The sequence below is a fragment of the Oryzias melastigma genome, linkage group LG22 (assembly GCF_002922805.2).
Source record: "Oryzias melastigma strain HK-1 linkage group LG22, ASM292280v2, whole genome shotgun sequence".
Taxonomy (NCBI): Eukaryota; Metazoa; Chordata; class Actinopteri; order Beloniformes; family Adrianichthyidae; genus Oryzias; species Oryzias melastigma.
The window spans coordinates 25,695,551-25,710,770 of NC_050533.1; the positions used below are offsets into that span (position 1 = coordinate 25,695,551).

The window sequence follows — 15,220 nt, forward strand, 5'->3', positions numbered from 1 at the left end:
ACACGGCGATGTAAAGTTGAGTATCATCAGCATAGCTGTGAAAGTTAACCCCGTGTCTCCTGATGACATCCCCAAGAGGCAACATGTATAAGTTAAAAAGAATGGGACCTAAAATTGAACCTTGGGGAACCCCACAACTTATGTCATGGATTCTTGAGGAGCATGTATCCATACTTACATAAAAGTGTCGGTCTGTAAGGTAAGAATAAAACCACTTAAGATCTTTAACTTTTTAACTTTTATGCTTGCTTTTATATTATCTATTTATTGTTTCTTTTGTTTTAGTGTAAAGCACTTTGTGTTATTTTTATATGAAAAGTGCTATATAAATAAAGTTTGATTGATTGATCCACGCTCAGCTGAGTTTGTGTTTAGCCATTTACTGATGCATAGTTATATTTGGTGTTACTGTTTAGTTATTTTGCTCCTTTCAGATATCCTGTAAATATCCTCCACTATCTTTCATTTAACCCTAAACATTTCATGGCATTCACAGCAAATACAAATGTCATTGTACTGGTTATATGGGAAAACTGTTTCCTTGATGTGCGGATGACAATAAACCCTTTGAATCGTGGAATGAGCCGAGGATGGATGGATGAATGGATGTTTTACTGAATAATATATATGTATACATTTGAATATAAAATCTTTAATTGTATTATCAATTATGTATTTATCAGGCAATACAATTGCATTTCAAAACTGGCCAAAATGTTATATTTATCTTTTTCTCCCTATTTTTAGACATTTATGTGTTGCTCTTGTTTGCTTTGTCCTTTTTTTCACTGCATGTGTGGACTCATTCTGGGCCAATAAAGCTGATTCTGAAACACTGGCTACATCTTTTTTTTTGCTTATTGAGAAAAAAAGGAAGTTGGCAAGATATGTAACAGAGGTACAAAATGTTATACATGGTACAATTTGAATGGTCACATAAATGTAAGTAACTATATACTGTATACACACACACACACACACAGGGGAACAGGTGAGGAACAGAGATAAAAAGTAAACGAGTAAACAATGATAAAAAAAAGATTTAAATAAAGGGATACATTGACATAGTGAACATTAATTTGGGGCTCATCAAAAAGCTGTAAATTACATATGAAACTGAACTTCAAAGTTTGAAGTTTCATAGCAGATTTATGTTCCATCAAGTTTACATGTCAGGAAGTAGTGGTGGAGGACCCAAACACAGGAGACCAGGCTTGGTGACAGGAACTTAAAGCATTTAATAAATTAATCAAAACATGACAAAAACCAATGGAAGCAACACAAAAGGGGTCAGAACAGAGGAGACGATCTGAAAACCAGAGACTTAAAAACACTGAGGCTGATGAACTAAATGAAGACAGCTGTGGATGATTGACCTGAACATGGTGAGACTGACAGGGAAAACAACTTGACAAAAGCTAAGCACTGGATCATGACATCACAGATGAAAAGAATAAGCAGAGTTTTTTATGAAAAGTGAAAAAAAAAATGGTTTGTTCTTAATAAGTCGACGTTTGTGTATTTAGCATTTACCCAGGATAATTATAAGATTTAAAACAATTTGTAGATCTTTGTTTTCAAAAATTACATTCTTAATGGAAAAATCTGCTAAGCATGGAATTTTAGGAAAGAGACGATAATGTTCATTGTTCCAAAAGATATTAGAGTGAAAACATTCAAAGAATAGATCCTCAGTAGTTTTAATGACCTCATTACAAAAAGAACAACACATTTCAGGAATTCAAAATCATTTCCGGAGCGATTCTTTGCAGGGTATATACCTGCATATAAGTTTAAAAGTGGACTTTCTTAGCCTTAAGAGGTATGGAGAGTTTCTAATATTTAGTTCTGATTTATTTTTTTCTGAATTGTTACAATACTGTTAAAGAATTTGGATTGGAAATGAATGAAAAAGAGATTTTCATTCAAATATTCTCTGATTAGATGAACAGGGAGTTTGGCAGTTAACACATTATGTGCACTAATTAGAAGCTTAGTGAAAGTAGAATGTCTAAATGATATTATGGAACAGAACAGAGGCTGAGTTTAAGACCTTAATAATTTTGTTTGTGAAACATACTGGTTTTAAAACCATACTTAACCGTGAAGTCATCAAAAGACATCGGGAGCTCACAATGTTTGAATAACCATTTCCCATTTCAAACCATTTTGGTGCAAAGCGGGATTTCTTTTTAAGTTATGCAGTTCCAGACAAGTTTTAATTTGAGAGCAAATGTCGCCCTCTAGTGGTTGATGATGATAAATACTAAGCCTTCGCTGAGGGTAAACCAACCTTGCTCAGAATCTATAGCCACTCATTGGTCAATCACAGTTTTAAATTCCTTTCTCTAATTTGTGATTGGTTTAAAAAGTAAAGCCCGCCCATCGTTTTAGCCAGCTTAGTTTAGTTAGCATGTGTCTCTGATTCTGACAATCAACAGGTTAGTAGTGAAGTGAACTGGTTTTTTTTGTTGTTTACTACACTTTTATGACAGCAAATATTTTTTATCTATCTTTCGCTTCCGTTTTCGTCTTTAAAGAACTCGTAATTAGCATTAAATATCTCGTTTTGGTGTACTGTTAGCGCCAGCTAACTAGCATGTTGTTAGCCGCGGTCCGGTCCTCCACAGGTCCAGGTTCCTGCGGACATCGCCGGGTCTCCGGCTGTCTGTCTGCCCCGTCTGTGTGGTTTCGGACCGGCGGGAGCTGCGGCGCCGGTTCGTTCGAAATGTGGCGGTTCAGGTGACGACGCGGGAGGCGCAGTGGCGACATGGCCGACGAAGCCGGTCTCGTTGCTTGGCAACAAGAAAAAAAATCTTTTTAGTATTTTATTTTCTAAATCGACTGCAGTTTGTTTTCCATTCATATTTTTTACGATGCCCTCGCATATGAAATAAATAAAATGATTAGCTAACTATTACTTCTGGGACGGCCGTTACCATGGTAACAGGCTGCTATAGGTCCGTGTCGGAGGTAAATGAGAACAGGTCTGACATCATGCAGGGAAGCGATGAACCGCCGCGGAGTTTGGCAGCTGTCTGCGCCGGTAATGATCCTAACACCCGCGCGACCGTTCACGGATCGAGACGTGTTTATTGCTGCTCCTGTTAGCACGACAGCTAAGGTCTGTTTCCGTCACCCAACACCGGCTCACAGTAACCGGATCCGTCATGCACCACGTAACAACTCCGAGTGTTTCAGTCTGCGAAGAGACGCCGAATGTCCCGGTTCATGACAGGTTTCTAATCCGCTTTGCACGTCTTATTATAGGCATGGAGGAGCCGCCAGCAGTGACCCCCCCTGCTGCGGGACTCAGCGAGCCTCAGACCGGTTGGATGTAACGAAGACTCCCCAGAACCATGAAGAAAATATTCAACTTCACCAAGAAGAAGAAGCAACCGTTTGGAACCCCCGACAACGGCAGCGTGCTGTCTGCCGGCTACGAGCTGAAAGACAAGGAGCTGGGGAAGATCCATAAAGCTGCTCTGCAGGCCGACCTGGGAAAGCTGAGGCAGCTGGTGAAGAAGAATGACATCAACCAGGTGGACAAGGAGAACAGGTGAGGAACCATAAGACAGCTGTAGGGGAACAGGTGAGGATCAAAGACGAGAACAGGTGAGAAACAACAACGAGAACAGGTGAGGAACCTTAAGACAGCTGTAGGGGAACAGGTGAGAATCAAAGACGAGAACAGGTGAGGAACAACGACGGGAACAGGTGAGGAACAACAACGAGAACAGGTGAGGAACCATAAGACAGCTGTAGGGGAACAGGTGAGGATCAAAGACGAGAACAGGTGAGGAACAACGACGAGAACATGTGAGGAACAAAGACGAGAACATGTGAGGAACCTTAAGACAGCTGTAGAGGAACAGGTGAGGATCAAAGACGAGAACAGGTGAGAAACAACAACGAGAACAGGTGAGGAACATAGACGAGAACAGGTGAGGAACCATAAGACAGTTGTAGGGGAACAGGTGAGGATCAAAGACGAGAACAGGTGAGGAACAACGACGAGAACAGGTGAGGAACATAGACGAGAACAGGTGAGGAACCATAAGACAGCTGTAGGGGAACAGGTGAGGAACAGGTGAGGAACCATAAGACAGCTGTAGGGGAACAGGTGAGGAACAACGACGAGAACAGGTGAGGAACAACGACGAGAACAGGTGAGGAACAAAGACGAGAACAGGTGAGGAACATAGACGAGAACAGGTAAGGGACCATAAGACAGGTGTAGAGGAACAGGTGAGGATCAAAGACGAGAACATGTGAGGAACAAAGACGAGAACAGGTGAGGAACAACGACGAGAACAGGTGAGGAACAACGACGAGAACAGGTGAGGAACAAAGACGAGAACAGGTGAGGAACATAGACGAGAACAGGTGAGGAACCATAAGACAGCTGTAGGGGAACAGGTGAGGAACAGGTGAGGAACCATAAGACAGCTGTAGGGGAACAGGTGAGGAACAGGTGAGGAACCATAAGACAGCTGTAGGGGAACAGATGAGGAACAGGTGAGGAACAAACCAAACCCAGCTTTAGGGAAACTGTTTTGAATGAAGCGAATCCCATGTGTTCTGATTTGTTTTTATTCATACGTTATGCTGTAATACATTTTTTGTGTTGTATTTATTTGGTTAAATGTCAATAAAAAACTCAGTATTTTACTCACAGGAAAATGTATTATTATGTAAATAATTTAACACTTATTTTAGGTGTTATTTATGATCTTTTTTATGGTAATTTCCCATCGGTGGGATCAATAAAGTTTAATTCTATTTTAAGTTAAAGTTGACAAAGCTGTGCTGCATTTTCAATTACATTTCTATTCAATAATTGATTTATAATTACCTCAAATTTTTTTCAAAAAACAGAAGACGCACATATTTGAGTTGATGACTTTTAATGAGGAGAAAAGATAAATTCATTTGTTTTTGGTCTTTTATTTAAATGATTTAAATCATAGCACATTTTAAGCTTAACAACATTACAACAGCGTCACAATATCACTGATTTACTTTCCTTTTTCATTTTTAGTGACAATTGTAGATTTTGTATATCTAGTTCAAATATTTTTGTTTTCATTTCTCCATGTATTGACTTAACGTTAATACACCTTCAGAATCAGTTTGTCATTTTATGATCAAATCTCTTCCCCTAGTGAAGCAGTCTTAACGTGTTGGTGTCAGTGACTCGTCTTGAGGAAATTTGTCAAACAGAAAGATAGATTTTACAAAAAAAGTGCGTAAATAGAATAAAGTTTAAATATATTATTATATTATTGATGTTTTCACCACAAAACAAACGACACAAATTTATGTTGAAGACAGCCTCTGGATGAGACTAACCACCAGCGTTACGGCTCCGATGGGAGCGCCGCAGTCCTTACGTAACTTTAAAAGTGCGAGAGGAAATCCCACTTCAGGCGTTCCCATCCTGCGTCGCGGTCAGGTTCTGCGTCGCTGCGAATCCGTTTCGTTTGATTCCAATTTTCGGCGGACGACGGAGCTGAACCGCAGCGAACAAAGGGGGCTTTAGCATGAACGCATGTGAATTTGGAGTTTTGTGAGGTCAGTGCAGTCGGTGGCTGCATCCATCCTGTAGCTAAAATGAGTCATCGGCTGTACTCCTGCATCGGATCAGAGCTGTAACGCTCGCCGTGTCAGCCCGGAACAGAGATGAACATAATGCAGTCTCAATGACCAGTGGAGAAGACCAGTCAGCATCAAATGTAGCTGTCTGAGGTTAGAATAGAGTCTGAATCTCCAAAGAGGTAGAACTTCTTCCTAGACAAATACTTTTCTCCTTTAGTGTTTCTTAGGGTCGAACAGGGAAAGATCATGGAGTAAAGAAAGAATCACACATTATTATGACCGTACAGAAGCAGAATAACACATCAGATTAAAGCTACATATTATTCTGAGGCAACGTAAGATCTATTACCAAGCTCACAGTGTATAACCGCCAAAGTGTAGACCCTCCCCCTATGAGAAGCCCTCTAAGAAGGCAGTGCAACTCCTTAAGTATACAGAATCTACTATTTACTCTGGATTTTTAATGTCGTGCTGCATGTTCAAAAATGCATAAACTGCAAGTCCTCTAACTCCTTGAAATTGAAATGATTTAACTCTAATTTTGATTTAAATGAGCCACTCTATGGAATCATTAGAAGACTAAAGCTAATCATAAGCAGGGCGGAGTGGGACAACTGTTCAGCCCAGGAGTTTAATGGTCAAGACCGGCCCATTTTTTGCCACATGAAAAATTAGGCAAGCATTTAGAATGTATGTGGGGGGGGGATCATAAATGACAAAAAAATATATATATATAATGAAAACGTGTGGTTTAACAGAAATATTTACCTGTATGAAAATGTGGATGAAAAGCTAAATTGAATTTTTTTTTAACATTTGAAAAAACATCATAGTAACTCCAGAATCTACAGCATAAGTCTCCACATAAGAAGTGAACCCGTTTCTTCAACCTTATTTGTTACTTTGTCACAGTCAATGGACATAAGGATTTATGTTTCTGTTGACATGAGCATTAATCCTCCAAGTGGTCCTGACTGAGCATGCTCCAGCCTGTTTTAATGAACGTCAGAATGGAGACGGTTCTGACATGAAACTTAGGAAAATAAAAGCTCAATGTCAGTCCGATATCTGGTATCCATCTGTGAAAACGTTATATTGTGTCAGTATTAGGGCTGAGAATCTCAGAGTCACTCCTGATACGATGTGATTCATGATACCAACATTATTGCAAAATGGTAAACATCGCAATAATCAATATATTACCTTGGTAATTTATGATATATAACTATTTTTAAACACAAATGTATATTTTTGTTTTCTTCGAAATCTTTTTTTAGAATAATTTAAATCACAATGTGTCAATTTTACGCCCTTTTCAACATTAAAATAAAATGATCAATAAATACTAATGTGTCTTTACCATAATTACATACATTTTAAGGTAATAAACAAATAAGCTGATAAACAAAGCTCGAATTAAGAACCAACATGACGAGTAAATCAAATGGCCTCAATTCAAATATCAATAAATGTGGAAATAAAAAAAAAATCAAATTGTTCAAATTCAAATTTACTTTAAATAATTTTACATTTTATGTCCGACAAGCTGTTATTGTTGAGGAAACTATGAACTTTCAGCCTGTTAATATTATAGGATCATTGTTTTTAAAGTGCTGCCATCTTTAATTCCTCCTTTTATTAAAATTGTCTGCACATTTCTGTGATAATCAACACTTTAGTCACGTGATCCAAGTGTGTACCACGAGCATACACACCTGTTGGATCAATAACGCTGCTTGACGTCTCATTGGACGGTCAGACGCTGCGCACGACTGCGCTAGAATCAGGTGTTTTATTGCGGTATTTGGACAGATTACTGCTGTTCCCGCCCTCACAATCCGTGTTATGTAACATTAAAAACAGGTCGCTGTCTGCCTCTACTTTATAAAACACAGACACAGCTCGGACCTTTTCGCTCGCGGCCTCTCTGCCTCCCGCGTGTTCTCACCTGTAGAGCAGGTGGAGAGGAGTCCCGCCCCTCCTCACTGCAGAGAAGCAGCAGAGAAAGTGACTCCGTGTTTGCGCTGAACCCGCTATGTTTTAGGTATTTAGCCGCCCGTCCCGCTCATTCCCATAACCACTATCGCTTCCTACTCATTTCTACTCGCTAATCATCCATCTGGCCCGCGGCTGCTTCTCTGTCCGGCCCTTAGACCCTCCAAATAGAAAGTTCACGTCAATGGTCCGGCCCAGACATGATGGTAAAGCGCACTCTGGTGGACTCAACCAACTGTGAGAATTCAAAAGGGGTGTTTATGTTAAATCGTAGCTCCAAGACTGACGGTGTCGTCTCTTAAATGGACGGACGAACATAGTTACAAAGATTCATACATGTTCTACCGTGAATATTTTTTCCATGATGGCGACTGACCGGCCCGTGAATGAGGCGGCCCACTGGGAATGCTCCCGACTCTCCCGATTACCCACTCCGCCCTTGGTCATAAGACTAATCTTTCCTAACCTTTCAAATGCTGGTGAAAAGTTCTTTTGCTTTAAAACATTTGTTTTCGTTTCAGAACGGCTCTTCATATCGCCTGCGCCTCCGGTCATGTGGAAGTGGTCCAGTTCCTGGTGGAGAATAAAGCCAGGCTTAACCTATGTGACAATCAGAATAGATCCGCCTTAATGAAGGTAATCCTGGAGGATCTTTATTCATGGCTTGTATTTCCTGTTTGCATGCAGTTCTGGTTGAGTTCCTCTGGGTTCCCTCTCCTCCAGGCAGTGCAGGGCCAGCATGAGCGCTGTGTCAGCTTCCTGCTGGAGAACGACGCAGAGCCCAACGTGGTGGACATCAATGGCAATACAGCCCTGCACTTAGCTGCAAACATTCCATCCGTGTCCACGGCGGAGTTACTGCTGCAGCACAGCGCCGACATCGATGCACAGAACAAGGTGAAGACGAGTCATTTGATACGGACTCGGCATCGTCTTACCACAGATGTTAGCTATGAGTGCAGGGACGTCTCAGTGTGTTTTACCTTTACCCATTGACTGTATTTAAGAACTGGACTGAGTGACTCCTCCCCCTGGTGTTCCAAACAGGAAGTAACTGCTGGCTCCATAGACTTCTATGTAGAAATGACCAGCTCTTATGAGTCATTCTATTGGTCAGAACAAACATTGTTTTCCTGTTTTCCAGTAAAGTCCGACTTTAGTTTACCAAACAAGCTGTTCAATGAATAGAAACTCTAATCCAGATATTGATCAGGTCAGAAATCATGATTCTCATCGGAAATCTTTGTCCTTCAAGCTTTGCTTTGATCAGAGAATCCTCCATCAGCAGCAGTTCCAGCACCACAGACCTTTGGCGCTCTATATGTTAGTTTGATGAGGTCATCCGGAGATATTTGAGCCCAAAGAAGCCCCTCCCACTGCTTGGATTGGCTTCTATGGTTGCTCCCACAGCAGCTCTATGTGGTTTAGATCTGGAGACTCCATCACAGACAGAATCCCAGCTGTTCTGGTCTAGGTGGTGGTGAGCTTTGTTTTAGCGTCCTGCTGGAGGTTCGGTTAACCCATCTCACTAATGTTCTTCAGTCTGATCCAAACATCCGTCCAGAACTCTTTGTTCTAATCTTCCTCTGTCTGATATGTGTTCTTCTGCTCGTCTTCATCTTTTTCTCCGGTTGTCCGCTCTCAGATTTTTTTTTTCTGTGCTGCTCTGCCCTGAAGGCCAGAATCCTGAAGTCTTGACTGTAGATGTTGGTTCTGGTGTTTAGCGGTTCTGTTCAGTCGAGCAGCTGTGAGGCGTCTGTTTCTCTTCCTGCTCAGTTGTGCAGCAGGACCTCCCACTTCTCTTTCTACTCTGTTAGGATTCAAGGATTCAAAGGATTTATAATGCCAGACCAGTGGACAAATTAATGTCACTGGCAGAGATTGGAACTCAGGTCCCGGGGAAAAATATAAACAAACAAATGAACAAATAAATAAAGTAAACATATAGAACACAACTGTCACACAGGGTTCACCAGCCTGACAGCTTCAGGGAAGAAGCTGTTTCGGAGCCTGGTGGTTCTGGATCTAATGCTCCTCAGCCTCCTGCCTGATGGAAGTGGTTGGAACAGACCATATGCTGGGTGGGTGGGGTCTTTGATTATGTTCAGACCCCTCCTCCTGCATCCTATGATGTAGAGGTCTGTGGTGGTTGGCAGCTCTCCCCCCAGTTCTCTGGGCGGCTTTTACCACACGCTGCAGAGCTTTCCTCTCAGCGGTGGTGCAGCTGCCGTGCCACACGGTGATACAGGTGCAGAGGACGCTGTCCACAGCATGGTAGAAGCTCATCAGGGCTGAGTCTCCAAGTCCAGCCCGCTGCACCTTCCTGAGGAAGTACAGGCGCTGGTGGGCCTTCTTGACCAGCTGGGAAGTGTTGGTGCTCCAGGAGAGGTCCTCGCTGATGTGCACACCCAGATACTTATAGCTGGAGACAAGCTCCACTGGGGCTCCATCGATGTGAAGGGGTGGGGTGGGGCGTCTGCTCTTCCTGAAATCCACCACCATCTCCTTGATCTTCTTCACATTGATGCAGAGGTTGTTCTCTCTGCACCAACATCTCCACCTCCTCTCTGTAGTCAGACTCATCGTTGTTGCTAATGTGTCCAACTACCACTGTGTCGTCTGCAAACTTGACTATATGGCAGCTGGGGTGTCCCACCGAGCAGTCATATGTCAGCAGAGTGAACAGGAGGGGGCTCAGCACACAGCCCTGGGGTGTGCCAGTGCTCAGGGTGAGGGTACGGGAGATGGTATTGTGGATCCTGACAGTCTGTTGTCTATTTGTCAAGAAATCCAGAACCCAGTTCCCTAGTGTGGGGCTCAGGCCCAGGGTGGAGAGTTTCAGCAGCAGGGTCTGTGGGATGATGGTGTTGAAGGCTGAGGAGAAATCCAGGAAGAGCAGGCGGATGTAGGTGTTCCTGTCCTCCAGGTGCTGAAGGGCTGTGTGGACCACAGCTGAGATGGCATCATGAGTGGAGCGGTTCTTCTTGTAAGCGAACTGCTGCGGGTCCACAGTGGCATCGACGTTGTTCCTGATATGGGCCATAACCAGCCTCTTGAAGCACTTCATGACTACCGGGGTCAGTGCTATGGGTCGGTAGACATTAAGCTCCGTAACTGTGGAACCCTTTGGCACAGGAACAATGACAGATGTTTTTAGGCAGGTTGGAACAGATGCCTCAGACAAAGAGATGTTAAAAATATCTGCTAGCACCTCAGACAGCTCAGATGCACAGTCCTTCAGCACCTGCCCTGGGATGTTATCGGGGCCAGCAGCTTTGCAGGGGTTAATCCCTTTAAGGGTCCTGCTCACATCAGCTGCAGACACTTTGAGGGGCATATCACCTGGTGGAGTGGCGAGCTTGGTGAAGGGTGGTGGAAAAGCAGGATCCTCAAAGTGTGCGTAGAACCTGTTGAGTTCATCTGCCAAAGAGGATCTGGGCACTGTGCATTCCTGGCGTTTAAGTTTGTGATGCATTTAATGCCCCTCCACATACTCCGGGGGTCATTTGAAGAGAAATGCTCCTCAATTTTCCTGGCGTATGTGGATTTGGCTCTGTTTATGGCCGCCATCAGTTCATTCCTTGCTGTTCTCAATACAGATACCTCACCGGCCCTGAATGCAGCATTCCTGGCTTTCAGCAGAGCTCTCGCCTCAGCATTCAGCCAGGGCTTTTGATTTGGATACCAGATGACTGACTTTGTGGTAGCGACATCACTGGCACACTTGGAGATAAATCCCAGGACAGAGGAGATGTATTCCTCCAGGTTCACCTCTCCCTCATACGTAGCTGCTTCTTTGAAGACCTGCCAGTCTGTGCATTGAAAGCAGTCCTGCAGCACAAAACCTGCATCGCTGGGCCACACAGTGACAGTTCTTCTTGTTGGCTTTACCCTTCTTATCAGAGGCTGGTAGGATGGTGCCAGTAGCAGGGAGATGTGGTCAGAGAGGCCAAGGTGGGGGCGAGGGAGAGCTCTTTATGCACCGCGGATGTTTGTGTACACACAGTCCAGTGTGTTGTCTCCTTGAGTGGGAATGGTGACATGTTGGTGAAAATTGGGAAGGGTGTCCGTCAGTTTCACGTGACTGAAGTCTCCTGCAACTACGTAAAACGCTTCTGGGTGCTTGGCTTGCAGCGAGCTGATGACATCATGAAGCTCCTGTGTTGCAGCGTTGGCACAGGCACCCGGTGGAATGTAAACAATGGTGACGAACATAACAGTAAACTCCCGTGGTAGGTAGTGGGGACGACATTTCACTGTCATTAGCTCTACTGCCTCAGAGCAGGAGCTTCTTTCCACCCCACAGTTAGTGCACCAACCTTCATTTATGTACACACATAGTCCTCCTCCTCCTGTTTTACCTGACCGGCAGTCACGGTCTGCCCTGAACAGCTGCAGGTTGTCCAGTTGAAAGGTGGAATCCGGCATGTTTTAATTTAACCAGGTTTCAGTTAAACAAAGAACAGCACAATTTTTCATTTCGTTAGAGCCTGTTTGTGCTGTTCTCTAAACTCAAGAGGACACAGTGCTGAAGGAAATCTGATGTTTCTTGGTGATTTCTCTCATGGAATCGCCTACATTTCAAGAACAACAAAAATATGTAGTTTGACATTGTAGCTGCTCCTTAAGTTTTTCAATCCGATCAGAAAAAAGCCACGCTCCGACTGATGATCTTTTGGTCATTTATTTTTCACATAACCACAGAATCGCCAAAGAATCACCAAGGAATCACCATGAAAAACGTGTGCCCTCTGATCACATTTTAAGGAGTTGCTCGTCCATTTTCAGTCTTTCCACCGTGCTCCGTTCCGTCTTCGTCCAGCGTGTTCTCTGTGTTCTTTTTTCGTTATGCTAATGCTGCCCCACCTGGCTCGTTATGATCCAACGCATGGACAGCGCATGCACAGTCAGTTTTTTCAGTTCACCACAAGGGGTCAGCAATGAGACATAAAATTAAATGCAACTCAAATTAACAAAATAAAATCCTTTTTAGACAGCTACAGACATGAAAGTTCTTTTTCTGGTCATTCTGAGCGTTTCACCGACCCACAAACATGATCTTTAGATCCTCAGAGGAAGGTTAGAGCTTGTCTAACAGCTAAACTGTTTCTAGCCGTGCTAACGTGACTGCAGAAGGTTTCTAATCATCTGTTAGTCATCTGTTGATGACCAAACACACTGTAGCATTAGAACAGTGGAGGGATAGCTGCTGGAAACGGGTCTCTAGACACTGATGGAGATGAAGTATCAAAAACCAGACAGTAGCTGCTGGAAGAGTCAGTTTTTTACCACATCAATAATGTATAAAGTGTTTCTGATTAAAGTTATCTTCTTTTCTTTCATGTAAAAGACCCCAAACTATTGAATGCTATTGTTTATTCAATTAAAAGTTACTGAAGTTCTGAACTGACTGTTTGTATGTGGTTCCTGCTGGCCCACATGATAATGTTAGAGTGATTTACAAACTTCATGCTGCATATGTTTAAGCAGCAGGGGTGTGGCCATCCAACAACTTCAGTCCTGACTGGTTGCCATGGAAGCGATGGCTCAGACCGAATCGGACCAATCACTATTTACTTGTTACATTTCCAATAACTATGAAATTGGGCAAATAAAAGCAAAAAAGCAGCTGCCCTGAGGCTGCACAGCGGACGCCATGACAGGTCCCACGGTCATGCAGAATTGTTGGATCCACAGCTCCTCTGTAAGACCAGCATTTCCCTAATTTGCTTCATAGTAGCCCCTCCCACAGAGAATGAGACGCCGTTGTCTCCTCTGGTAGTTCTGCAGAAGAAACGTGAATGTGAACAGGAAACGTTTATTTTTTGAACAGGCTTCTTTTTTGTAACAGAAACGTTGCTACTGACAACGTTTGGCTCCAGCATGGCGGCGTCTCAGTTTCTTTAAATGATGTTTTCAGTGTAAAGAAGCTGAGTTACTTTTTAAGTTTCTTTTTTTAAAGAAAACCATAATGATGGATTTATTGAATCACTGTCACATCTCGTTAATGAAGATAATTTCAATCCCTAAGAAAATGTTTGTAAATGTTAAATCCAGCTGTAATTCCTTAACTTTGAAAATGAGATCAGATTTATTGCTCCCCTCAGAATACAGACCGAATGAAACTGAAATATGTGAATGAGTTGATCTGAATGTGTCCTCTGGGGTAGGAGGGCTTCACCCCTCTGACTGTAGCAGTCCGGGAAGACCACATCGAGATGGCTGAGTTTCTCCTGAAGCAGGGTGCTGATGTGAACTGTGTGGACCAAGACCAGAGGTCAGTTTCCAGCGTACAGACTGGTGCTGCAGGATTGAGAGTCCACAGGCCTTCAGGCCTCTGTCTAATGTAGGAAAGAGGAGTTTAAAGTTTGACTCTCTCTGTTCTTCCAGGTCTCTCCTGATGTTAGCAGCTGGGCACGGACAGATCGGTATGGTGAAGCTGCTGCTGCACTTTGACGCAGACATCACTCTGAAGGACGCCAAAGGCCTGTCAGCAGATAACCACGCTGCCATGAACGGCCATCACCCGTAAGCAGCCCTCTCCTCCGGCTTCACAGAGTCATGCAGAGCAGTTCACCTCAGCTGTTAACCGTCTCTTTGCAGCTGCTCCCTCCTGATCATAGAACATGAAACCCAGAAGACCGCTGGAGCCTCAGCGTCGCATCGAGGTCAGAAGAAGAAGAAACCTGCGCTGGCTAGCCCCTCCCACGATGCAGAAGCAGGCTTCTCTCTGGGAGGACCCGCCTCCGACAAAGACGGTAGGAACTCTTGAGAGGAAGAGTGAACGATGATGTTTCAGCTCAAACTGATGTTGACCGTGTGATTTGTTCTTCATGCATAACCTCTGCCTGGATCTAGAGCTGGGAGCAAATGAAGCAGGGCGAGGTACTTCACCGAGATGATCTTCCCTGTAAACTAAAGTGTCTTTTACACAAAATGATCATCCTAAAATCTCATGAACAGAACAGCTTCATAAATGTTTAGTTTTACATTTTAAATATGATGCAGCCAAAGGCTGTGATTGTGTTTTTGAAAGGACATGAAAGATCGAGGTGTTTCCAACAAAAATGTTCTTCACAATGTTCTCTGAAAGTGGCTCCATGTTCAGAGCAGAACCAGACCGATTCAGTGAAACTGGAGGAATCTGTAGGTCAGGGACACATTGACTGGATGTGTGGGATCTACATCAGTCATTTCCATGATGATCAATAAGTTCACTGAACAGTTGTTTCTATTGATCCCTGTATGAGTACACCTGGAGACGATGTCCTACTGTTGAAAAAAGATCGTATTTGTACTGTCGAAAACATGATGGGTGGGGCCGCAAGCTCAGTCTGGGGAAGGGAGGGGGGGGGGGTTCTCCATGCCAACGGTCCCGCCCACAGCTCAGAGTGGTATGTCTCATAGTAATGATTGATTAGATTTACAGACGCTCAAAGTGTTTATAATGTGTTTATAGTGCTGGTAATGCAGCCACAGCTGCCCGGGGCAGACTGACAGACGCGTCACCAAGGGCCTACGGCCCCTCTGACCGTCACCAAGGGCCTACCCTACGGCCCCTCTGACCGTCACCACGCGCCTACGGCCCCTCTGACCGTCACCTCGCGCCTACGGCCCCTCTGACCGT

General features: G+C 43.7%; 1 protein-coding gene across 6 annotated transcripts in view; it reads left to right on the plus strand.

Annotated features, from left to right (window-relative positions):
• Window positions 1–2,292: 2,292 nt before the first annotated feature.
• si:ch211-272n13.3 (ankyrin repeat domain-containing protein 26) overlaps window positions 2,293–15,220 on the plus strand; it is a 53,811-nt gene continuing 40,883 nt past the window's right edge. The window contains exons 1-8 of one of the 6 annotated variants that reach the window (XM_024271680.1): window positions 2,293–2,441; window positions 3,271–3,559; window positions 8,115–8,229; window positions 8,317–8,490; window positions 13,764–13,870; window positions 13,984–14,121; window positions 14,197–14,351; window positions 14,452–14,478. In XM_024271680.1, the coding sequence (XP_024127448.1) occupies window positions 3,360–3,559; window positions 8,115–8,229; window positions 8,317–8,490; window positions 13,764–13,870; window positions 13,984–14,121; window positions 14,197–14,351; window positions 14,452–14,478 (916 nt within the window). In that variant the 5' untranslated portion in view covers window positions 2,293–2,441; window positions 3,271–3,359. Of the gene's footprint in view, window positions 2,442–2,864; window positions 3,125–3,158; window positions 3,180–3,270; window positions 3,560–7,247; window positions 8,036–8,114; window positions 8,230–8,316; window positions 8,491–13,763; window positions 13,871–13,983; window positions 14,122–14,196; window positions 14,352–14,451; window positions 14,479–15,220 lie in introns of those variants that run through there. The other 5 variants (XM_024271689.2, XM_024271697.2, XM_036210094.1 and 2 more) reach the window with 5 other exon arrangements.